Consider the following 25,425-nt stretch of genomic DNA (forward strand, 5'->3'; position numbering starts at 1 on the left):
CTACTTTCAAATGCTAATTTGTTCTTCTCTAAAGTACAACTTTTTCTCAAACATATGTATAGTAAATTTGATACCAATATTAAAAATTTATGTGAAATTTCTCTCTCTCTCTTTGCATTGTATCATAGAAAAAGAAAAAACTAAAGGTAAGTGCAGGCAATGTTTAATTTAAAAAAAAATCATTTTACTTTTCCTTTCATTTTTTTCTGTCATACAATCTGACTGCATTATGAATGCAGTTTCAATACATTATATTGATAATAGTTATAAATCTATGCTGTAATAATTATTTTCTTTTTATTCAACAGATTTTAAGAAGTTCAAAAAAGGATGCAAAGCAGCAGTCTTGGGGTGGATGGTTTGGCAGCTTTTTTTCTAAAAACCAGCATCAAGAGACAAATGATGAAACCACAGGAGCGAAAATTGGTAAATTACAAATGTTACTTACAAGTACACCCCTGATATTCATATATATACAGTTAAATCCTGTTTTACCGAACTTCAAGGGAATTCAAATTTTTGTTTGTTGTAACAGGGATTTTGTTATAGTAGTATTCAAGTAATGTAATACCAAGTAAAACAGGACTGAACATTTATTTCATTGAAACAGATATTTCATTGTACTGGTATTGCCTGTATTCAAATTTTACTACATACAATCAATTCGCAATAACTCGAATCTAAAGGGATCAATGAAAAACTTCAACTTATTGGAAGTTCGACTTACCTCTAGTTTCGGTTTTCGACATTTTAATATTAAAAATCATCAAATATTTTAATTAATATGTACATATAACAGACAAAATTACAGAACTTAAAAGTTTTTCCGCACAATATGTAGTTTCTGGGTGAAGAGTTCTGAAGACGAAGTTGTGTCTGATCTTTTGTTGCTTTCTCACGCAGCAAAGACCCACCTATAGAAATGGCATGATCTTGAATTTGATACTGCTGGAACCACTTGAAAAGAGCTGATTCTGCTTCAGGAAAGGTGCGCAACCTCATTCGTTTCAAATTCGGATTCATGGATTCATACCGCTTTTGAAGAATCTTTTTGATTGTTGGATTCCTTTCAATGTCACAAATAAGATTTAGTTTACCTTCTAAATCTAAAGTTTTTATCTTTCGCTTAGACATCTTTCTCTCTCCCACTCTCTCTCGGGAACTTATCAGCAAATGATTGAACTAAAGAATAAAGGTTAACGTGTCATAACTTAGGTCAGCCTTTGAATAAAGGTAGAATCAGTTGAGTTGACAACTTGACTGCTTAAAAGCAGATTTGTAGTCCAGCAAAATGTGTAAGTGTAAACAGTACAGTATAACAAATGAAAATAAGCTATACTCGTTTCCGCACGTGTAACTCCTTTATCGCACATTGGCTTAACAGGTGTTATCCTTGCTTTAGAGGTCTAATGTGCAGGAATTGCAAGCGAAGGTGAATGAATTTTTCTCTCGTAGTCATTTGTTTCTTTCTTCCTTTTTTTCCCTCCCATTCTTTCGAAATAAATTTTGAGCCATCTTTGAAAAAACTTTGAGTTAAAAGAAGTTCAGTTAACTTCGAGTTATAGTAATGTTTGAGTTATCAGACTTAGAGTTATTGCAAATTGACTTTATATATTTTTTCTTTTTTGGAAACACTGTACTTTATAAAAACCTTTGAAAATATGAGGCCTCTTTCTGTAGAGGATATTAAGTGTTGGATTATTTTGTTTCTTTTAATGAAACATGTGTTCAGTTTTTTTTAGTACAGGAATATTTTAATTTATTATATACTTGCATTATTATTATACAGTGAAATCCCATTACAACGAACTTGACGGGACCACAAATTTTGTCCGCTGTAACGGAATTTAAGCAATGTAACAGCAGTTACATTGGGACTGAAAATTTATTTTGTTGAAACGGAAATTTCATTGTATTGATATTCGTTGTTACGGGATTTCACTGTATTGCTATGAAAAAATCATTTAACTTAAGCAAAACTGTTTGTGTTAATTCGAAATTCATCAATTAATAGCAAAGCAACTAGAAGAAGCCATGACAGCTGATGAGAAGCAAAAATTATATGAAGCAATTGGTTATCAGGAACAGGTTGTAGCTACTGAATACCCTAAGGAGGTAAATTGTTTATTTATTTAAATATTGATGGTAAATTTAAAAAATAAGTAAAATAAATATTTTACTTATTATTTTTTAAATTTACCATCATCACTTTCCTGCTAAATTAAGATAGTTGTCCAAAATAATTCTTTTACAATCATAATGACTGTTGATTAACTTTTCAATGGTATTTTCTGTAGTAGTGTTGTAAATTTGAAAGGTGTAATCTGTTGAAACCTGGCAAAGAAAAAAAAAACTTAGACTGAATTCTTCTTACAGCAAGTGATGATTTGAATTTAAATTTGTATGAAACATAATGTCTTTAAAACAGGCATTGTTGGTTGATTTCATTTGTTGTAATGCACAGCAAAACTGGTCAAGGAAGCAATTGCGGCATTTATTTGGGAAAATTTTTCACATTGGACTTACTCACCAGACTTGGCTCCATTCAGTTTTATTACTTAGTTGAATTGACGACATGACTATGCACTTGCAAAGCAGACTTTCAAATCTCATAAAAATATTTTTAAAAAATTTCACTACAACTACTTTGCCTCAAAAAAGAAAGTTTTTTTTTTTTTTCAATTACACAAAATGTATTTTACCTGCTAAACATGCAACTTGCTATTTAAAGTGTTCTTGCTGTTTGTTTATTAATACTGTTGTTAGACTATATTTGGTATAGCAAAATATCAGATGAAAGCAATTGTTTTTCTTGATACTCTTCAACTGTTTGAACTTGAAAAGAAATATTTATACTCAATATTCAGCAGTACTAATAAAAAGTACATTCTAAGGAAAAGATTTCCCCCCTCATTTTACTAAAACAAAATTACTGCATTGAATGTTTTTGATTTTAATTGAATGTAGTAAATTGTAAATTGATTTTTAACTTTAGAATTCTTTGAAAAAATGGATATATTTTTTCTAGTATTTTGGTCAGCACTTTGGCCCTTTTAAAATTTTTGCAACTCTCAAAATATTTAACCTTTAAAAATTTTGATGTGTTATCTTTTTTTTTTAGTTCATTGAGAACAAACTTTTGTTTCTTCTGCACAATCTTACTCTAGTGCTTTCAGATGAAACAAGAAGGTAAATGCAACTTTGTATTATAGTTAATCATTAGATATTGGTTAAACTAAAAACAGCCTTTGTTAGCTAACTCTATTGAATGTTTTTACAGTGATTCCCAAGTTTTGAAAGTGAATTTGAAAGAAGTTTATGCTTGTATTGAGCAAAGACCATCCGCGCAAGCTTTAAGGTAAAATCTTATATTTCTCTTATTTAGTTTTACTCAAAACATCTCATGGGGAAAAAATCGTATTTCTGGTATGAAAAAAAAAAAAAAAGCTTTTTGCTGGATTTATTTTTATGGTAATGGTAGATTCGACAGAAAATGTTAATTTTGTCTAGCAGGTGACGCCTCATATATTTTATTCAAAATAATAATTTAAAAAGCTGATGATAAAAATTTTACTGCTTAACAAATTACAAACGAATGTGGGATTCCTTGAGCAAAAGATTTTGTCATTACTTTTTTAAATAATTACTCTTTTAGTGAAATATATGAATTGTCACATGTGGGACAAAGTGACTCCTTTTTGATGGAATGACCCAGTACATAATTTTTTTCAACAGTTTAAACTATTGCTTCTCAGCAAATGAAATATTTTTTCTTTTCATTGTGACCTTTGCTCGCAAAAGCTACAATTTATTAACATTAATATATTATTAGAGCACAAACTCATTCATAAGCAATTTACAAAGAGGTTGACTTTGGATGCCCCGCATTTGATGCATGCAAATAAATTCAATCTTAAATAACAAAAATTTTTAATAAAAATATAACAGTGTCAGGAGTATCTTTGTATCAAACGTATAGATTAAAAAATTTGTTACCCCTATTTGATCAAAATATTAAGAGATGTGACAAAATGTTAAAGAAATTTAAGTGTCTTTTTGTCCCTCATGTGACGACCTTACATATTGTTTATTAGAGACATTGCTTTTGAAAGCATTAAACTATGTCACGCCAAAGGTTAAAAAAAAAATCTTTTATATTCTTTACTCCTTTTTAGCATTTTGGCTTCTGTGTGATATAAAGTATATGTGCTTGTCACAACTAATGCATATCAGAACGCAGAACCAACTTGTTGATCTCATCTTGGTAGAAATCTGGTCCCTGTCCATTTAGTCAGGTCTCAGCGCTGTCTAAAGAGAAACATGTGCCGGCTAAGTGTTCTTTCAACCTCCGAAACAGGAAATAGTCACTGAGTGCCGAATCTAGGCTCTACAATAGGCGACACTAGATTTCCCACCCGAACCGTTGCAATAAAACCTGTAATAAAATAATCAATTAACCAAAGTTTTGAAGCACAAAAATTGCAAACTACTGATGACACATGTTTCCCTGTTACAAGGAAGTGGCTTTTCTTGTAAGACTTTTCATCCTGAATCTCACGATTCTTTGCATTGAAAAAGGTGTTCCTTGTAGTACCAAAACATGTGTCTGCAGTAATTTGCAATTTTTGTGCTTCACAACATTGGTTAATTGATTATTTTAATTTTCAGTACAAAGGTATTTATTCGTTAAATCCTGCATTGCTTGAGTAGTATATTCATCGGCCAGCATTGACATGCCGGAAGATGACATCTTCACTTGACATGGCTGGTCCTTTGAGGACATTCTTTGCCCATGAAAATCTAATCACAGTTCTGCTCTCAAGACAAATTTTCTAAATGTCTTACCATTTCAATCGTCCTGAACTGAACAGTCTGTGAATTTTCACTAAGTACCCGCATACCAGCTGTACGGCAAGTTGCGTGATCTGTCTCCATTCTGGGGAAACAAAATGTCTTCACAATATGTAGTTTTCAAATGCTGTGATTTGTAAGCTTTTTTTTTTCCTGATCTTCCCTTGTATGTAGGGTGGCAAATATCAAACTGTATTACCCTGCATTATCTGGCATGCCTCAAAATTTGGGGGTTACCAGATTTTCAAAAACACTTGCCTGGTCTTTTCCGGCATGCCAGAAAAATCGAAGTTAGGAAAAGAAAATAATATAAAAAATGTTCATCTTAAAAATGAATATAAGTTCTATACATATCTTATTAATATTAATAAAGAGTTTAATTTTGTAAAAATATTTACTAACAATGTCATTTGTTATTTTAACAAGAAAAATATTGTTTAATAACGAATAACTTTATAAAAACTAAATTAAGTAAACAAACATGTAAGCAGTAAGTTACCGCCCCTAAACCAGTGCTAAAGAATTTATCATAGCTCTTCAATTAATGAAAATTAAACTTACTTCTCTAAAAGGAACCTAAAATAATTTATTAAAAAAAATATGAACAAATCGCAGTTACTATGATTGCTTCTGAATTGATTATTTTATTGGCATATAAATAAATCCATTAATAATGACCTACCATAAATAACAGGCACTTACTATATGCAATACTTTTCTTTTTTTGAAAGAAGGTTACTTTCGGGATTTGTTTACTTTTTCCTTACTGTGGTTTGCTTTCTGATTAGGACTGAATGGGGGAATTTACTTCTGTTTTGTTGCAAAATAAACCTTGAATTATCTGGCATGCCGGCAAATTTGAATTTCCCGGCATGCTGGTAAACCTTGCTTTTTTCCGGCTTACCGTATAATGCTGGGTAATACGGTATTAAGCTATTGTGTCAGAAGTGGCACTTAAATTATGTTTGCAAATTACAAGATATTAACTAATCATTTTTTATTTGTATCACTCATATTTGAATTGTGTTCTGTTTTTTTAGCTTTGATTCAAAAATTGAAAGCTTTGTAGTTCAAGGCATACCTGCAAAAAAGCGAATTCCTACAATCGCTACCTCTCGTCTGTCATCCAAAAGTAATATACCTCTACTTCAGATATATTTTGAAACAAATCCTTTAGATGAATCTTGTGATCAGCGATTGCATGTTCAAGCTCAGCCATTAGACATCACATATGATGCAGTAAGTTTGTCTTTAAATATTTTCCAAGTATATTGTAATCTATCTGTTGAAACTTAAAATCAAAATTTCTTTTTCAGGTTACTGTAAATAGTTTAGCAGAAGTGTTCAAACCACCTGAAACAACAGCATTACAACAGTAAGCACTTTATAACTATGTTTTGAAATGGTAATCCGTCAAAAGTTTTGTAGAAAAATTCAAATTATTGCCTACAATACAATCTATGAGTTATGTGTTTGAAGGAAGACAGTGAATTCAATTTTTAAAATATAAAACAGAAGGTTATCCAAAAGTGTCCAAAGTAGCAATTTGATTTGAATCAACTCCAACAGTAGCATATATGCTGAATGATAATTTTCTAAACATAAAAATGTATTTAGTGATGGTTGACGAAACATAATCCAAAATAACTATGTACAATATTTGTGCCAAAATTCTGAGTGTTTAACCCTATCATCAATGACCAAAATTTTCCCTTACTCTCAATAACCGGGTACCCAGGTACCCATGTTGAATTTCGGAGATTTAGAGCAGGAAAATATTTGTTTTTAAGGCGCCTCTTCTATTTAATTGAAATTTTTTCTTCCCCTTTCATCTTGGGAAATGTGTGTAGCTTGCTTTTCCCAAAAAACAAAATGGCTTATTGTTTCTCCAACATTTTATGTTTACGTTATACGCTAAATGGGGTCCTTAAGAAAAAGATGTATTTCTCTAGTTTTTTTTTTCTTTTTGTATTACTGGATGTATTAGGTCTTACGCTTTGGTGTTTCATAGTGAATTCTTAGTATTTCATTTATTAATACTATTGATGGCCAACTTACGGCCTGCGGACCACATGGGGCCGGCAAAGCTCATATATGTGCCCCATTGCATTGAAAACTATTATATGTAATTTTTATCCTCACTGTCATGTGCTCAGCCTTTGCTGTCATGCCGTCTGACATTTGTAGGTATACTCAAAAAAAAAGAAAAAAGAAAGGAAGACTGATCACATATTCCAACTGAAATATTATTGTCTGCATATCGAGAGATACGAAGTTTCTAATTCGGTATCACTAACGATGTAACAATATGTTTGCACATCAACAAAAAGAAAAAAAAAAAGCCGTAATATTGTTTTCCACTTCACATCATAACAAAAGCAACTCTGGAGCAACCAAAAGTCACAACTATTTTGTTTTATGACAAAACAAAATCTGATGTTGACACGATTGATCACATTTTTTGATAATTTCGAGGCATTTGATCGGATGGTGATAAACAATGGGTGTAATACCCTCTGAAATATGAAAAATATATTAATCCATATTATGAGTATACTTAATTTCATTTAAAATCTTAATTATATCTGTAAATGTGATTGGAATAAACTTCAATAATATTGAAAGTTTATTTGCGTCTAAGATCTGTAGTGTGACTGGTATGTAATATGCAATGTTTTCAAGTGTTTGTTAATTTTTATTTTTTTACAGCGTGAAAAATTTTTCGGGCATGGGAAGTGAGTCCATTATTTTGGTTTCACACCAAGGAAATAAATGAAAAAATTAAAAAATGAACCTTTATAAAAAAAAAAAAATCTAAAAAATCTTCACAAAAGATTTTTTTTTTTTGGGGGGGGGGGGGGGTACTCGCTTGGGGAGTGTCTCAACTTGCTACAAATGTTCATGCTTTTGAACTATATACTTCTATAACCCTTCAGAAGAATAATAATGGTGAATAAAACGCTGTTTTTCCTATCAAATATAAATAATTGCTATGTAACTTCTGAAAACAGAATTAAATTAGGGGGTGCGATATCAAAGGGGGGGGGGGGCAGTTATGGGGGAAAACAGTGGTCATATTTTGAATCAAGGGCTCATTTTACATGAGAATCATCAAAAATGGTATCAGAAGCATTTTGAAAGGGTATTTTTTGATGTGCAGTGTAATGGGTACCAGGGTATCCAGTTATTGAATATAGGTATGAAAATTTTAAAGGCTAAAAAACTTCCCCCAAAAATTTTTCTGAAAACATGGTTACAACTTTCTTTAGTTCACATTCATGTATTTAACAAGGATTAAAAGCAATTTTACTAAGACCTAGTTAGAAAGGGTAAAAATTATGATAAAAGTCGCAAAAAGGTACCCGGTCATTGACGCTAGGGTTAACTAAAAGCCTTAATATTGCACAAAATCACAGAAAGTAAAAAAATGTTCATCCCTTTTGCATGCTTTCTTATTTATGCCATGAATTTTTTTGCAGGTTTCATATATTTTATTGCATTTTTTACCTGCAAAAATTTCTTTTTTTCCCCTGACAAACTTGCAGCTGTATCCATTAGAAAAATTAATTTTATTTCCGTTTTTCCCAAAACTAGGTTGCAAGCAACAGCTATGTTAAAGTTTGAAGAGATGAAAGAAATGTCAGCATTAGGTCTACAACATGCCATAGAACTACATAAGTACTTAGATTTGAAGATTGATATGCAGCCAATTTTTATAATAATACCTGAAAATGGTGCCCTTGACGAGTAAGTTCTTTTGTTTCTGTTATTTTGTGTTTCTCTAAAAATTTGAAATCTTTGACTTATTTAATAATTTAGTAACTAATTTTGATGCTGATGAACAGTGCCATAAAATATCTAAATTTTATTCTACAGCTTATTTAAGTTTTGATCTTTTATGAGAAATTTTTAAATTATTTCAGTGAAGACATAAATCCAATTTGATTCATCTAATACACATTAACTTATGTTTTTTTCATTTATGTGTTTTTTTCATAGGATTCTTTCAAACCCTATTAATCAATTCCATAAAAAACGGTGTTTCACTGTGTAATCATAATAAGTATTAGAAATGTATCCGTTTTGTGTATTATCATGATGTATTTCTTTTTTTTACGCAAGTTTAAGTACTTTGGTATAATTCTTCAAATAGATATTTTGTTTCATTTTGAACTAGTGAATATTTGTCATGTATCTTAAGGCTAAATTATATTAATGTAGCAAAACTCTTATGAAGAACTTGTATTTTCAGAAATTCTAATCTTATTGTGGTTAGCCTTGGAAATTTCACTATGGATAGTCATAAAAGAGACCCAATGTCTCCTACTGTTAAAAGTCTTATAAGAGATGGAAGTACAGAGGTATGTGTGTATATACATATGTACATTCACAGATATTTATATTTATTTCTTTATTTTAAACTTTCTGTGTTGCTGACATTTTAAACTATGTTTCATAATAATTACCTTAATTTACTAGGCAGAGGTCCTATCTACTATGATAGATAAAGCTTATGATAAATTTGAAATTTCTTTGAAGAATATGGAAATTCTCCTGGCTTCACCTTGTATGTATTTTTTTTATTTTTTTCCCCGTGATAGAAATATTATTAATTAATATAACATCAAAGGAAAGAGAGGTTACTCTGCATGTAACATAATAAAACGGAAAATCAGTGAATTGACAAAAAAAAAAAAAAATCATTTAAGTTTATTAGAGAAATGGCTCTTTTCATCAACATTAAGTGAAGAATTTCACAAGATTGGGGTTAAATTTTTTATAATGTGTATGTGTGTTTGTAGATATGTGTGTGTGTATGTGCTGTTTTGCTGAGAGGGTACGTCAACCAAGTCTGAAACTAGAGGCCTGGCTCAGTATTGAGATGGTGAGATTGGGAAGGGGGGAGGGGGGATAATCGAGTGCCTGAAATGAAACTGATATGAAGCCCGCCTTGGCTTTTGGTGGCCTTGTATGTATGTATGTGTGTGTGCATCAAATAAATAAAATTTTAAACATATGATCATGGAAAAGAAATAAAACTGTAGCTATTTCTATAGACTGAATCGGGTCAGATAAAATAAGAGTGCAAAGTGAGCTTCTCAAAAATAATTTAAAATTCACCTAAAAGAGACTCTTGTAGAATCTCTGGTCTTCTAAAAGGAAACTTGCTTTATTATGTATTAACAATAAAGCTCTAACTTCTTGTGTCTAGCTCTATTTATCAGGCATTACTAATTCCTAAACAATGTTCAAAGAGTTCTGTCAATGTTTTTTTTATTTGAGTTGTGACAATTTAATATAAAATTTCATACGTAGTACATTAGTATTCTTTAAGTACAAAAATGGCTAATTTTTCCTATACTTTCAGATGATGATTGGAAGGAATCTGTGGGCCAATTGGACGATAAAAAGCATATTCTTTATCCATTAACAATTAACGTTGCTTTTCATAAATCAATAGTTACTATTGATCCTCGACTACCTCAGTGAGTAACTTTTGAGTATATTTTGTAATTTTGATGTGTATATATATATATATATATATATATATAATAATAATAATAAAAGTGAAAAATATTGAAAAGACCACACCAAGAGCCCATAGATGCGCAACGCAGCAAAACTAAAAAGCCAAGTAAATATAAAATTAAGCAATCAGAATTTCAAATATTAAACAAATTATAAATAATAAGTGATGATGAAAAGGAAAAATGCAAACAGCTATTAAGTAGGAATAGATAAAGAGTGATATATATATAAATATATATATATATATATATATATATATATATATATATATATATATATATATATGGAAAAACTTAATTTAATGACCATTTGTTCAACTTCTTGAATACAGTAGGACTTGGATTATCCGAACCAATCAGGACCGGGCCCCATTCTGATAATCAAAATTTTGTATAGTTGGAATTTTTTTGAAAAAGGATCTGTTTAAATTATTTAGTGTGTATTGAAAATAGGAGAAAAAAATATTTAAAGAAAGAGAGCTTTTAATCAATCAAACGGAAAAGCAACACTTTAACTTGTTAAGCGTAGGTATAGGTACATTAGTACAGTATGTACATTAGGGTGGTTCAAAAAACTCGTTTTCAGCTAGAGTCCAGGACACCCGTATTTTTTTTTTCGACTTATTAATTGTATTATGCTGTACAAGTTTTAGCTTCTTAATCAAATTTTAAAAAGGTGCTCAATGATCCCTTAATTTAACATTAGCCATAGCATAGACAATGCCACAAATTGAGAAACATTTAAATTCCCCAGCTGTTTTTATTTATTTATTTTTTTGTCAATAATTATTTTATTGCAATGTATATGCATATTACTAGTGCATATTATAATATGTAGCATTGTTTTTTTAGTTCAATGTATTTTTTAACCCCCTCCCCATATTTATGAAGTTTGGGGGAGGGGGTCGAGCACCTTCTTTCAGCTGAAATATGAAGCTAAAATTATTCCTCTATATTATTATCCACAAGTCTAAAAATATTGAGGGGGTTCATAAAATTGAGTTAACCTGAGAGCGATGTCTTAAGCGTGTCTGTTACTGGTGCCGTTACGCTACCCTCTGTGCAAAATAATGTCAAAAATGTTGTAATCAAATTTAGCAAGAAATTAGCACATTGTGTATTTTAAAAAAAGATTTAAACTTAGTTTTGCAAGGTGCAGTTTTTTTCTTTTCTCAATTTTTTTGAGTCAATAGAAAAGAGCATTGACTTCATATATCATGAAACTGATACAATGCCAACTGTGTAATTTTTGCTTTCTTTTAGAATGCGAATAGAAGGAGTTCTTCCCTGTTTAGATCTTGGAGTCTCGGACTATCAAATTTCTCAACTGATCAAAATAGCGACAAGTATTCCACTGCCTGAAAGTAGTCCACCTCCTGAAGTTTCTTTTGATAATCAGACTTTGGTAAGAATTCACAGTCAATTTACATCTATAGATAAATTTATAAATGACTGATGAATGTTCCTTATCATGGGTGCCCATATGCAAAATTGTAAGGGAAGCTCAGATATTTTAACCATGGTTTAGCATGGAAAGAAAAAAATACTAAAAACAAAAAAATTCTAATTTCTAAGGGGGGAGGCTCAAGCCCCCTCCCTTGCCCCCCTATATGTGCGCCCTTGTTCGTTATACAAATCCTGGTTTTATTAATGAATTACCCTTGTGCAGGTGGTAATTTCTTTGCGCTGTTCTTGGAATAAGATTTGTGCTTAGAAATGTATGGCTACATGATATTACTTAGATCATTTGCATCAGTTTGTTCATATTACAGATAAAGTGCTATTATTGATTTTAGTTTTCACTGTAATTTTACGCAATTATGTTGAAGTCTAAACTGTTTCAAAATCTCATCAGTATCTTCATTGATGGACTTTCCTTTAACAATTGAGTCTTGAAAAGGTCAGAATTGTGCATTTTGCTACATATGAATTCATATCAGAAAGAAATAATTTGCAGCTTAGAAATGCTTAAAACCTTCTGTTAAAAAGGTAAACTCGGGAGTGCTCATTAAAAATAAACTTGTCTAAATTTTTGTTTATTTGACCGAATGATTATATATATTATATATTATATCTGGTATATGAAATACCAGATGTATTAATAACTAATTTAGAAAGTCTGACTATTTTGACTCACTTTCGAATACTGCTTTATTTTTCAACAAATTGCATGAATTTTGGAGGCAAATGTAACTAATGTTCAGCTTGGCAGTTTGGCAGCTCTAGATTCAAGTAAATATAGTAAATTGAATTACCCTCCAATATTCCATGGTAAATAAATATTGCAGGGTTCGTACGCTCCTTCAAAACTCCTCCAATACTCCTTCATTTAGGAAATTTTTTTGAAGGGCCCTTCAAACTCCTTCATTTTGGTTTGAACTCCTTCTTTCTTAGTTCAAGACTATATAGTTATATAGTCTTCCTCTGTGACAGTAACTTGAAATATTTCGATCGACAACTTATCTTCGCCACAAGGGCGATTTTAATGTAGTAATTTCATTTATTTTTTTCCTCACAAAGATGTGATTTACAAATTGATCATAGAAATTATCAAAGTTGAAGGTGAAAATATTATTAGATGACTAAGACACTTCATAAATGAAGCAAAACTTGCTAAATGGTGCTTGGCCATTTTTTCAAGTTGAATGATTATTGCTTTTCCCTCCACCTCACTCCCAACGGCAAAAGTCAGTTTGTCTAATTATTGTTTAAGTATTTAAAAATACATAGGCAGATGTACAATATTAAGTGATTTTGGTATAAAGCAATTGTTTAGCAAATCGCGGTTATGATATTGTAAAATAAGTCATCCACAAATGATGTAATGCCTTGAGAGGGGAGAGGGGTTCATGAAATTGTGACAAGGGGAAGAAAGAGGGTGAAAAAAAAGTAACATTACGCAGTTATTATAACAATGTTTTTAAAAATATAACATGTGACAAAAGAAGGAGTAAGATCAAGTAGGACACTTTGCGACAAAGGTAAAGGGGATCAAACATGTTGAAAAAAAAGTGTGACATCATTTAAGGACAGCCCATTAGTACTCCTTCAAAATCTCATTTCACTCCTTCAAAACTCCTCCAAAACTTCTTCATTTTAATTCTAAAATTGAGTACGAACCCTGTATTATTATTATTATTATTTTTTACTTGCATTGTTTTTTACATTTTGCTGTTTGCAAAATTATTTTCTGAATATCGATTAAGTAACTGATTTAGCATAAATTGAGCATAATATTTTAGGGGGTTACCAAATAGAGATATAAAATGGTCAAGATGTAAATGGCATGTCATTGCATTTAATTAATTTTTACATTTATTCCTTTAATTGATACCTGTGTCATTTTCTTTTATGCAGTCTTCAGCTGCAGCTGCTGATTTTATAAAATCCAAAACTGTGCATCAGATGAAAAAAGAAGCTGTTGAAACTGTTAAAAATGCATCAACATCAGAAAGTGACGAGGAAACTATTTCTGTAAAAGAAGTTGCTCAGAGTACAAGCTTGGAATTTAAATTTGAAATCGAACAAGTAAGTTTTGGAATTGTAAAACATGTGGTGATTGAATTTATTTTATAAAGTGTAGTTTGATCAAGTTGATGTTATCAGGAGCTAAAATTCAATTTTCTAACTAGGAGGGGGGGGGAGCAATAGTTTTTGTTTATTTCAGCCTTTTTTCTATTTCCATATTGTAAAAGTTTATGTTTGATTTTTTAAATTCTTCCACAACTTCACCTCAATTGCTTATAATCGTTCGTTTTCATGGAAGATTTCTGAATCTGTAGATAGAAAAATCTTGCCTGGGGTATCTTCAAGGAAGGTGCCTGAAAATTTTCAACAACAATCCCCTTATTATCCTACTTGAATGGTTGCCCTTGTTAGTGTGAGAATATTGGATGTCTTTGCATCCAAAAGTTCACTTTTTTTCATTGAAATAGGAGCTGGCTCCCTGCCACACTGAAACATGTGTGCAGGGCCGCCGTTTGGGGGGGGACACCGGACCTATAGTACCGGGGCCCGGAGCTCTGGGGGGCCCGTAAAGTAATGAAACAGTTTTTCCAATAATAATGTTAATAATTTCTCGAAAAAAATTAAGCTTTTGTTCATGAAGCGCTAAGCTGAAATCAACCTGACCACTGGAATTTTGCAACGCAAACTTTTCTTCTCCCGCTACAAAAACTCGTTAAGTCAATTTTTCCGCGCGATCAGCGTTGCCTAGGAATCTACCTTGGCTAGCTGCACGCTGTTTGTCCACTCGGCACATGTTGATGCGACCAATGGTCGCGACATCGTAACGGGTAGGCGGATAGCGGCCTGGGAAACCACTGCTTCCAAGAACCACAAGACAATGCAAGCCAGCGTTTAGCAATGCGCTGTCGGTTACAATGCAATCCGCAAGGAGAGTCGGTTCGAAATCTCATTTTCTTGCGATTCGTGAAAGACGTAGTATTTCGAATGTGCTTTGATTTTGTTTTCACGGTAATCTACGATCTCGCTTGACGCGTGTTTTAATTTACGTGTTAGAGAAAGTTTTACTGCAGGTCTTGGTCAAAATGTCCTACAAACACAAATCAGGGGCTGAAAAGAAAAGGCTCCGAGCTGAAAAAGAAAAAAAAAGTGCTATTGGCAGGCAAGAGATTACTAATTTTTTTCAATCCTCTGCTTGTTTTTCTGTTCAACCGTTATTTTCTGGAACAACTGAACTGGAATCAAATCAACCAACTACTTCAGCGTTTGAAATAACTGAAGAAAATTCTCTGGGCTCCGAAATTAATGAAAGTAGAGGAGAAAATGTAAATCAGCTGGATTTAACTAATAATGCAAATCTGAACGATCCTGAAGTGCAACCAGTATTTTCTGAAACAACTGAACTGGAATCAAATGAACCAATTACATCAGCGATTGAAATAACTCAAGAAGATTCTCTAGGCTCCAAATTTGATGAAAATAGAAGTGAAAATATAAGTCAACTGGATTCAACTAGCAATGCAAATCTGAGTGATCCTGCAGAATGGCCGGACTTTATAAATGATACTCTTCGCTCAGAAATAATAAAAATTGGAGCTCCAAATTTTAATAAACTGTCTGCAGTTAAGTTTCCACGAGACCTAAACAAGCAACAGTTTCAAAAGAAGCTTCTATACAGCAAAAGCTCAAACCAAAGAGAAGAATTGCAGCGAGACTGGCTTGTATGGAGTTCTATGAATCAAGCTCTTTACTGTTTCCCCTGCTTTTTATTTAAAAACTCCATTTCTAGTAAAGGCAATAGCAGTCTTGCGAAGAAAAGTGGTTTTTCACCAGCTCAAGTGCCTTGGAAAAAATGTTATTCTCGATTTCCCTCACATGAAGAAAGTGCAGGACATAAGAATTGCTATGTTTCGTGGAAATCTTTGGAGCAGTCTCTGGCTGGGAAGGGTATTGACAGCAACATCCAAACTCTGATAATGTGCGAGACAGAAAGATGGAAAGCAATTCTTAAAAGAATAATTGATGTTACACTTCATCTCGCTTCTCGAGGTCTCCCCTTCAGAGGAGATAATTCCCACATAGGGCATGTGAGCAACGGAAACTTTTTAGGATGTTTAGAATTGATAAGCCATTATGATGAAATAACTAGAGATCATCTGAACAAAATTAAACTTGAACAGGAACGTGGGGAAAGCAAAAAACATACGCATTATCTGTCATGGCAGAGCCAAAATGAATTTATTTCCTTATGTGGTGATCAGGTTTTGAAATTAATTCTTGCAGAACGTGAAAAGGCAATTTATTATGCTATCATAGCTGATGCAACACCAGATGTAAGTCATCAAGAACAGAATGTATTGATATTAAGGTATCTTTCTTTCTCATCAGATAAGAATTTGTTTGAAATTCAGGAGAGATTTATTGAATTTCTGAATTTCTCAAAAAAAACGGGATTTGATATTGCTCAGGAATTGTTGAATTGCCTTAAAAAGCATGCGATTCCATTAGAGGATTGCAGGGGACAAGTATTCGACAATGGGTCGAATATGAAGGGCGCTGTGAAAGGAGTCAAGAGCCGAATTCTAAACGAAAACCCACTTGCTCTATTTTCACCTTGTGGGGCCCACTCGTTAAATTTAACTGGAGTAAATGCTGCAAAGATGTGTCCTCAAATAATGACATTCTTTGGTTCTGTGCAAGCATTATTTGTACTCTTTGCAGCCAGTCCTTCCAGATGGTCCATTCTTTTAGAAGAGATACCAATTTCTCTCATGGCATTATCAGAAACGCGCTGGAGTTCTCGCATTGACGCTGTTCGACCCATCTCCTTGCACCGTCCAGGATTATTGAAAGCTCTCGATCGTTTGTGTGATGAACTACAATTAACCGAGAAGGCCTTCAGTGAAGCTCGAGCATTAAGAAAATACTTTAGCTCTTTTGAGAGCATGCTTATGTCAGCTTTCTGGTTAAAAGTGCTGTCATGTATTGACGAACGAAACGTGATTATCCAAACACGTGGAATTTCCCTGGATGTGGAACTGAACCTTCTAAATGATATCCATAAAGATCTCCAAAAGTTAAGGGATGGTTGGCCTGCAATTTTTCAAGAAACAAAATTGGTTTCTGAAGCCATGGACTTGGAGATCGAATTTTCAAATTCAAAAAAAACGAACAAAAAAGAGAAAAGTATTTTTTGACGAAGGAGCAGAAGTTGAAGAAGAAGCAATGCATCAAAGTACTGAACTCTTACCCGGTGAATATAAATTTCGAACAGAAGTAATTTTTACAGTTTTGGACTTTATTATAATTGATATAAATACTCGTTTTGAAGAAATGAAAGAAATTTGTTCTCTATTTAAACCAATACTGAAATATATGTCCTTAGATGATGAAGAAGTGCAAAAGCTGTCTGCATGCTTGTCATCAAAGTATGCAATCGACTTAAATAGTCAACTTGGAAATGAGATTATTCACATTAGAAACATTCATTCGTCAGTGTTTAATGAAGTAACTGAACTTTCTCCCCTAGTGCTTTTGAATGAGATTTACAACAGAAAGCTTCAAACAATATTTCCTAACATATGTATTGCCCTTCGCATATTCTGCACTCTCCCCTTGACTGTCGCCCAAGCTGAAAGGGCATTTAGTAAATTAGGAAATCGAATTAAAACATGGACTAGATCAACAATTGGACAAGACAGACTAAATTCGCTAGCTATTCTTGGCATTGAGCACCAGTTGGCAGCACAAGTGGATTTTAATTCAGTCATACACGAGTTTGCGACAAAAAAAGTACGTAGGGTGAGAATATGTTAGTGAATGTTACTGACAAAAAAAAAAAAAAAACCCACTAAATGTCCATTCTGTAATCCAGACAGGTATATCTATATTCGTTAGAAGTTAAAGTTATGGAAACGTATGTAAGTTAATTTAAATATAAATTTAAAATCTCATGTTCGGAGAGATTATATGTATATGTTATTTTCGATTATTAATTTATATTTACTCTAGAAACTCAATACTTTCTCCTGACTGTGGATTATCTAAGTCAAATGTAATATGTATGTGTGGTAATAAATTCAGCATTTATTTCAATGATATTTCGACTTATAATATCATTACGGTACCATTGTTCGGCTTTAATTTTTACGTCTAGAGCTTTTTATTTCGTAATTCGGATTTTTTTTTCCCTTCGTTCATCCGGCTTCGCCTTACTGAACATTCATAATTCACAATCATGTAACTTCACTTATCTCAAACATGACAAATTATCCAATTTTTACCGCATGAAGTTACTGTATTTGAAAACATATTTTATAAAAGATGATTAAATTTTAAATTAACATTAAAATTAAAAAAAAAAACTATCGGCAACTAAACAATTGAACATCACATATGAATGCAATTTTAAACTACTCATTTTGAAGTTAATAAGTGTGTGAGTGAAAGGAAATGAAGCGCGACAGTTAAAAAAAGGAATGGGGGTGCGGGGGTCATGGGGGGGGGGGGGCCCGGAATGAAAATTGGTACCGGGCCCCATTGCTGGTAGCGGCGGCCCTGCATGTGTATACAGTAATCTGCAAATTTTGTATGATTTAATGTTGTACTTTCTTTTACCTTGTTAAGGTCTTCAAAGTTGTATGAGCATTTGTTTTCTTACAGCCTTGGGCATAACATCTTTATTGAACACTAGTATTGTGCTGAATATCGAATTCTTCCATTTTTTTTAGTTTTCTTTAAGGACATGCTTTTCGCTGAATATGTGTTTGTTACTCCATATTTCTATTTGTCATCACAGAGTTTGCACAAATTTATTTATTTCAGCTTTTCCAGCAAAACATTTAACATAAAAACTACCAAACTTAAGTTCTGTTGGCTCTTCTAAGATTTTTCTGTATTTTATTTTATTTCATTAAATGACTCTGAGTTTAATTCTCTCCTGATGATTTTGAATATTAAATTCATCAAGTATAGCATATGTAATTTGTGTTTATCTGAAACGCTCCCCTTAATTTTTATTTAAAACATGATGAAAGAGAACCTTTACATCTTCATTTTCTAACCATATTTTGAGTTTGCGCCCCTCCTCCCTTCTCTTCCCCAACTAGCAAAAAATTGAAAACATTCAGTGTTCAGGAAAGTCATCTTTCAGTTGATTTTATGCATAATTTTATTTTTTAACGCATTGTAAAATTTATCATATTAATTATTTTACTCACTTATTCATTTCTTTGTTGTCTTATTATTTTAGATATCTTTTGGCATCTCAAAGCATGTTGAAAAAGATGATTATGATCAAAACATCTTAAAATTTTCAATCCTTAAATTTGGAACTAATTTCACCATGAGAACTTTTGACATGGCTGCAAACATGTACCTTGGAGGAATATGCTTGGAACATTTTGAATTTAAAGGTTAGCATTCTAATTTGTAAATGAATTGTATTATTTGCCTGTTTCAAATTTTCTGCATTTAATTTGTTCATCTGAAATATATTATTAAAAGACCACATTATGAGAACAATACCTTATTTTCATATTTTACTGTTTGATCTAGATTTACGAGGAAATGCTTTAAAAGTTATTTCAACTTCAGTGCAAGAAGCTACTGATAATTTATTCTCGTTGAAATACTTGGCAGTAAGTACATTTGTGTATTATTGAATGTTTGTGGCGTGAAGATAATTTGTATTTTAAACTTCATCTCTTGCCAAGATGATGTTGAGTTTCATCGGTAGTAATTTTTTTGAAGAAATAAACTTTTTGAACCATAATGAAATCATTTTGAAGCTATACAAGAATTAAACTAGCAAAGATTGAAGGAAAAAAAATATAACATTTTAAAATGACATTAAACACCTGATTGACCATGGAAGAAGGTGGTACGGTAACCCCGGATAATCGAATTCACAGATACTACACAAAACGGGTAAAAATCTATGCTATTTGCAAGGATCAATCCAGACCCGAATCGGCTGCCCATTCACAAAATTCTTCTTGGTTAAAGTGAATTATAGAAGTAAAGTAAAAATTCACAAAATTCTGCATCGTAAAAATGGTCCCTTCACAAAATTCCACATAGCTCATTCACAAAAGCTTCTTAGATACTTCGACATTTCAGCTACTTGTGAAACATAGTCGCAATATTTTATCAATTCTATATAAAATTCTTAATATTCTGTTAAAAGCATTGTGTACTCATTTGTTTCATCATTGTTATTGATTTCATTTTTGTTACTGTTTAGGCTGATAAAAAAGCTCCTGATTTTGCGAGTGTGTATGAATCTACACTGCAGGCAATAAATGCTGATTTTAGTCAGCTAACTGTTATTTTACATCAGGAATCAATTTTGAGAATCATGGACTTTTGTAACACATTACTTAGCAGTGCTCAGCCCGCATTGAAAACTGAAGTTTCCAGTCTTGAAATAGTTCCTGTGAGAAAAAAGACTTCAAGTGAAGAAAAAGTAAAATCAAAAACTGGTAGGTGTTAGTATTTTTTATAGCTTTTATATTTTTTAAAGTATTTCCTGCTGTTGAAAAATAAATTCCATTGATGTATGATTGAAAAATTTGTGGTTGCAGTAAAAATGTTCGAGTGAATGAAGAATTTAAAAATATATATATTTATTGTCAGAAGAGAAGCAGTCAATACTTGTTAACTCAAAGCCTTGCACAGTCGAGTCTGCTTATTAGAGTATAGTTTGAAAGAATATCCCGCTTAATGTAATAAAGTTTCAATGTACCAAATATTATAATTCGTTATTTTGATCTCCCATAATGGAGTATCCCGCTTAGTAGAATACTTTTTCATGGCAAATTAGCTATTCCATTAGTGGGCTCAACTGTAACTTAAATATTCCTTTATCTTGAAGATTTCAGCTAATTTTACCATGAAAAAAATTATATAATAAAAAAAACAGGGGTTTTTTTTTGGAAAAAACTGGAAAGTTGTTTGAGATAAAGATCTGAAAATTTGGCTAAATTTTTTTTTTCAACATAAAAATATTCCCCCTAGTATAAGTCGAAAAAGCCTCAAGGGCAAATTTGGCATATAAACCCGGCTATTACCTTTGATCCCGATTAACCGGAGATCCGGATATGGCTAGGTTCCATTGTACTACTAGAAAGTGAAAATTATTTCTACATTTGAACGAAGTCATTGCCTGTTTTGTGATATTTTGATAGTTGAAATTTTAATCCTAACACCAGTGGATTAACCCTAAACTTTAGTAGATAGCGTCAATTCGCGTCTCCAGAGCTTGAATACGCTAGCTTGCTGTGATTTACAATACTAAAAAAAAGGGTAAAACATTCCATTCCACATGTTTTCTTTGGGGTAAATTACAGGCTTCAGATAGTTTATAATGTAATGTAATTTCAGAACAATAGAAAAGAAAACTTCCTACAAACACTATGATAAATTACTGTCATTCACCAATCTTAAAAGCAAGTTATAAGTTACAGCATTTGTTTGTTTTACCTTTTTCATCCACCATTAGACAGTGGCTGCAGCACCTCCTATAGTTTATTGGAGTTGCAAATTGTTTTGGTTCCTTCGTTTTTCTCGTTTTCCTAAAATGAGTCTTACCAGTAAAACTGTTAAGTTGCCTGATCGAGTTCAGCCTTGTAACAATAAAGCGTTTCCATGCATGTTAAACATCATGGCTATCATTTATATCAGGATGTTAATCTTTAGTTATTCAGCATTGATTCTGTGTGCTGGTTTAACTTTTGTTTCATGTTTTACATGTTTTTGATTTCTTATTTGAGTGCCTTAAAGTAGTAATTTCTATTGGGGAGATAGTTTATCATAACGGTTTTGTAATTTTTCGGGATTTCCTCCCATTTTCATTTGTTTTAGAAATATTGACTTATAAAATATAGGAAATTTCTGAGACTTTTCAAGAACAACACAAAAGGTTGAAAATATTTTAGCGTACTATTACTAAAAGTTTAATGTTACTTTAAAAAATTATACTCTGGTGCCTATTATAAATGCTAAACAGCTTCCAAAAATAAAAGATTGTATCATTTATAGTCTCATATTTTTTTTAATTTTTAATATTTCTTTTTTAAATGATGAAATTACTGAAAAAATAAGAATGGTAAGAAGGGAAACATTTTCAACCTTATTACAGATCATCAAAATAATGTATGTTTGAATAAGGCATTTACACACTAAATTTGTTCATAAATGTAGAATTTTTCTGAAAAGATATAAATTTGTAGAGTATTTGTTCCAATGTTTGAAGTTGCAGATTTTCTTCATTCCACATGTTACAAAATGCTAAAAGGTTTTAATGGGTGGATAAAAGTTGGCAACCTTGATTTTTTGATGCTGATCTTTAGAAGTATATTACATTCTGTTTTGACCTAAGGGATATTTTTCTCTTTATTTACTTATTTTACTTATTTTCTTATTAATGTTGTAGTTTATTGTATTTTTTCCCCCTTCAGTTTGTAAACTAATCAACATCCTTTTCAAATGTGTTTAATGTAAATTTTTTATTGTTATTTATTCCAGTTTCTAAGAAGAAAGCAGACGATAAAGTTATTGATATGAAGCTCACAGCAGCTCTAGATTCTATTAATTTATTAATTCGTAATGAAAAATATGAATTAACAGATCTCCAGATAAAAGGTAATTTTAAATCTTGTTTTTCTTGAATCTTTCAGATGCTAATTTTTAAGCTCATGCAATTTGATTTTGTACTTTTTTTAAAACTTTTAATATGAAATCATTTGTGTTGTAGGTATGAATGCATCTGTTACAATACAAAAATCGAAAACTACAGTTTCAGCATTCCTGAAGGACTTTGTGGTGGCAGATCCTACCCCAAAGGCTCTTTATCCTCAAGTATTTAAAATTCTTGTTATCATATTGATTGTTTTTTTAAGCAGAGTATATTTGTATGATATATACATATATAGATTTTAAATCTCAACATTCTTTGCATTACAAAATCTACTGTGTTTGGATTATTAAAAATTAAGTATTTTTAGGGCCATATTTTGTTTGGGGCTCTAAAATGAATCTCACCCAAATTTGCTTTTTTTCTTAGTTGCGACTTTCACAAAAAGCTTCATAGCCAAAATGAATAAATTTATTTTTTAAAAAAAGTGGTCCTTTCACACAAAACATGAGTGTCAAAATGGATCTTTCACAATAATATTACTCTGTCATTAGTTAAAAATAATTTCTCCTTACTTAAATTCCTTTAATGCATGTTTTTCACATAGGCTTAGGCAGTCAAATGTTGGGATATTATTTTCCAGGTTTCAAATTTTGTTACTCACTTATCTCATGTCTCTCTCTCTCTTTAGAAAAGGAAAGTAAAATTTTGCTAGGAATTTTTTTTAACTGAAAAATTAGTGCTTGAAAAACTTTCTATAAAGACTCTTGAAAAAACGTTACTTGCTGATAAAAACAAAAGTTTGGACATTTTTGAAAGTTGGGAATGTTTTTTATTTTGTTCGCATTGCATTTAAAGTTATAGAGCCATGTATTTTATCAAGGGACTCAGTAACCTCTCCCCGCCTAAGGACAGTGTCAGCTGACAGGACAAGTTAGATTTTCCCACCCTTCTGTATTTCAGCCCCATGAAGATCCCCAGGGTTGAATTTTAGTTTTACTTAGTCTCTGGTGGCTCCTGATGACGTGTACCAGAATTCTGTCCTTGGGACCATTGAGGAGGGGAGAGTAATAACAGTTAGAAAATCGCTATTGTTCAGTTTTTTAACCCCCAACACACAAAAGAAAGGGGGTTATAAGTTTGACGTGTCTGTGTATCTGTGTGTCTGTCTGTGACACTCTAGCACCTAAACAGATGGAGCAATTTTGAAAAAAAAAAAGAAAAAATTGCTCGAAATGAGAGTTGATAGGAGAGTTGATCGAGAGTGTTCTTAGCTAGGTTGCATCTTTGGATGACATTAATTAACGAAGATATTAGTTAAAACCTCCAAAAGGTTTTTCTCGGTTTTTGCAGTGAAAACATTGTTAAATTTTAAAAATTTGATACCAAAATAAAAATTTTTTTTCCGCGTCTGATAGAATGTGTTTGGAACTTCCACGTTTCATAGAATTCAAATTATAACATTTTTTTAAAGCAGATTTTAATAATAGCTAAGCCTTTATTCACGCAATTTCTAACCAAATTCATTGTTGGCCAACATGGATATAAAACGCAATAATTTAAAATTTTTATCTGTTGCCAGTTTCTATTTAATAGCAAATAAAATACCTGACATTGATTTTACCTAATATAACGCTTTCAAAAAGGATTTTCAATTTTCCATCTTGTTTCTACAGTTGCTACTCAGTCAGGGGTTTTTAAAATTTTTAATTTTATCGTTTCTTGTTCGTATACTTTAACAGGGCTAGCTCAGACAAAAAAGCGGATTTAGCTGAAATTTTGCACATTAACAATTTAGGTTTCTATTTTTTTATTAAAATAATCTGATTTAAATAATAACAATCTGACTTTAATCAAAAGAGTCAATTTTTTATTTAAAAAAAATAATAAATAATAAAATATATTATGTCTTTCTGATGACACCCTGTTTTTTCTTATATTTTAAATACTGTTACATTAACTCTAAATATTTACAATTTCTTTTTTTTTCTTTTGTTAGATTGTTAGTACTGTTGCTGGAGAAGTTTTGGATGTCAAATTATCCATACACAATAATGCTACTGATGATGAAAGCTACATTGACATGAATGCTGTGGATATGGATATTTCTGTTAGCTTTGGAAGAATGAAAATTGTGTTCCTCAATAAATTTGTGTCTTCCTTGCTAGTAAGACTTTTGTAATATTTTTGTTCATTTTTATGCTAAGATATCTGATGATTATTTTATTGTAACAATAAATGTTATATCATAAAGGTAGATCAGAACAAAAATAATTTTGGTCAGTAATGCGGTGTTGCATGCAACTCAGTTGCTCCCCCCCCCCCCCACTTTCCTTTTTTTTTCTTTCTAGTACTCCTGTACTCCACTTCTTGTGACATAATTTTAAAAACCATCTTTGCCACATTCTATGAAATGAAATGATTGAGCAATTATAATTTTGACCGCACTGTTGGTTAGGTACAATTGATTGTATTTCATTTAATCCATCTCCGTTATAGTTGAATTTGCTCCTTTGTGTCTGATCTGCATAAGAAAGGTAACATTATTTTCGAGAATGCGCAAGTCGACTGTCGATACCTTTGCACAAAGACTTCTCTAAACATTTGATGGATATTTTATACCTTTATGTTCCGGGATGGGTCAAACTCCCAGCAAATGAAACTTTAAACAACAGCTTGTCACAACATATTGAATTCAAGGATGCATCAATCACCACAACTTAAGACTCTAAGACTCTCCTAAAAAATCATTTTAATCGCTTCCTCTCCACATTTTTCCTTGAACAAGGACTCTGTGTTATGACAAATCTGCAGTTGCAAGGAAGAGAGACTTCAAACCATGCTAATGTGGATTTGCATTTTTTTTTTGAATTTGCTGAAAAAATTGACCCAAACCCTAAAAACTTTCAATGAAACACCATCCACAACCTTTGCACTGATATATTA

At 31.8% G+C, this 25,425-nt stretch overlaps 1 protein-coding gene across 1 annotated transcript in view; it reads left to right on the plus strand.

Moving 5' to 3' along the window:
* Nucleotides 1-25,425, plus strand: part of LOC129221025 (intermembrane lipid transfer protein Vps13-like) — a 185,690-nt gene that overhangs the window by 42,441 nt on the left and 117,824 nt on the right. Inside the window, exons 12-29 of the mRNA XM_054855460.1 lie at nucleotides 309-426; nucleotides 2,015-2,115; nucleotides 3,122-3,189; nucleotides 3,281-3,358; nucleotides 5,892-6,090; nucleotides 6,168-6,226; nucleotides 8,446-8,598; nucleotides 9,104-9,212; nucleotides 9,331-9,418; nucleotides 10,220-10,337; nucleotides 11,643-11,784; nucleotides 13,737-13,907; nucleotides 19,096-19,258; nucleotides 19,401-19,483; nucleotides 20,089-20,326; nucleotides 22,371-22,487; nucleotides 22,600-22,703; nucleotides 24,479-24,646. Coding sequence (XP_054711435.1) covers nucleotides 309-426; nucleotides 2,015-2,115; nucleotides 3,122-3,189; nucleotides 3,281-3,358; nucleotides 5,892-6,090; nucleotides 6,168-6,226; nucleotides 8,446-8,598; nucleotides 9,104-9,212; nucleotides 9,331-9,418; nucleotides 10,220-10,337; nucleotides 11,643-11,784; nucleotides 13,737-13,907; nucleotides 19,096-19,258; nucleotides 19,401-19,483; nucleotides 20,089-20,326; nucleotides 22,371-22,487; nucleotides 22,600-22,703; nucleotides 24,479-24,646 — 2,277 coding nt within the window. The remainder of the gene's footprint in view (nucleotides 1-308; nucleotides 427-2,014; nucleotides 2,116-3,121; nucleotides 3,190-3,280; nucleotides 3,359-5,891; nucleotides 6,091-6,167; nucleotides 6,227-8,445; nucleotides 8,599-9,103; nucleotides 9,213-9,330; nucleotides 9,419-10,219; nucleotides 10,338-11,642; nucleotides 11,785-13,736; nucleotides 13,908-19,095; nucleotides 19,259-19,400; nucleotides 19,484-20,088; nucleotides 20,327-22,370; nucleotides 22,488-22,599; nucleotides 22,704-24,478; nucleotides 24,647-25,425) is intronic.

Source organism: Uloborus diversus, chromosome 4 (assembly GCF_026930045.1).
Source record: "Uloborus diversus isolate 005 chromosome 4, Udiv.v.3.1, whole genome shotgun sequence".
Taxonomy (NCBI): domain Eukaryota; kingdom Metazoa; phylum Arthropoda; class Arachnida; order Araneae; family Uloboridae; genus Uloborus; species Uloborus diversus.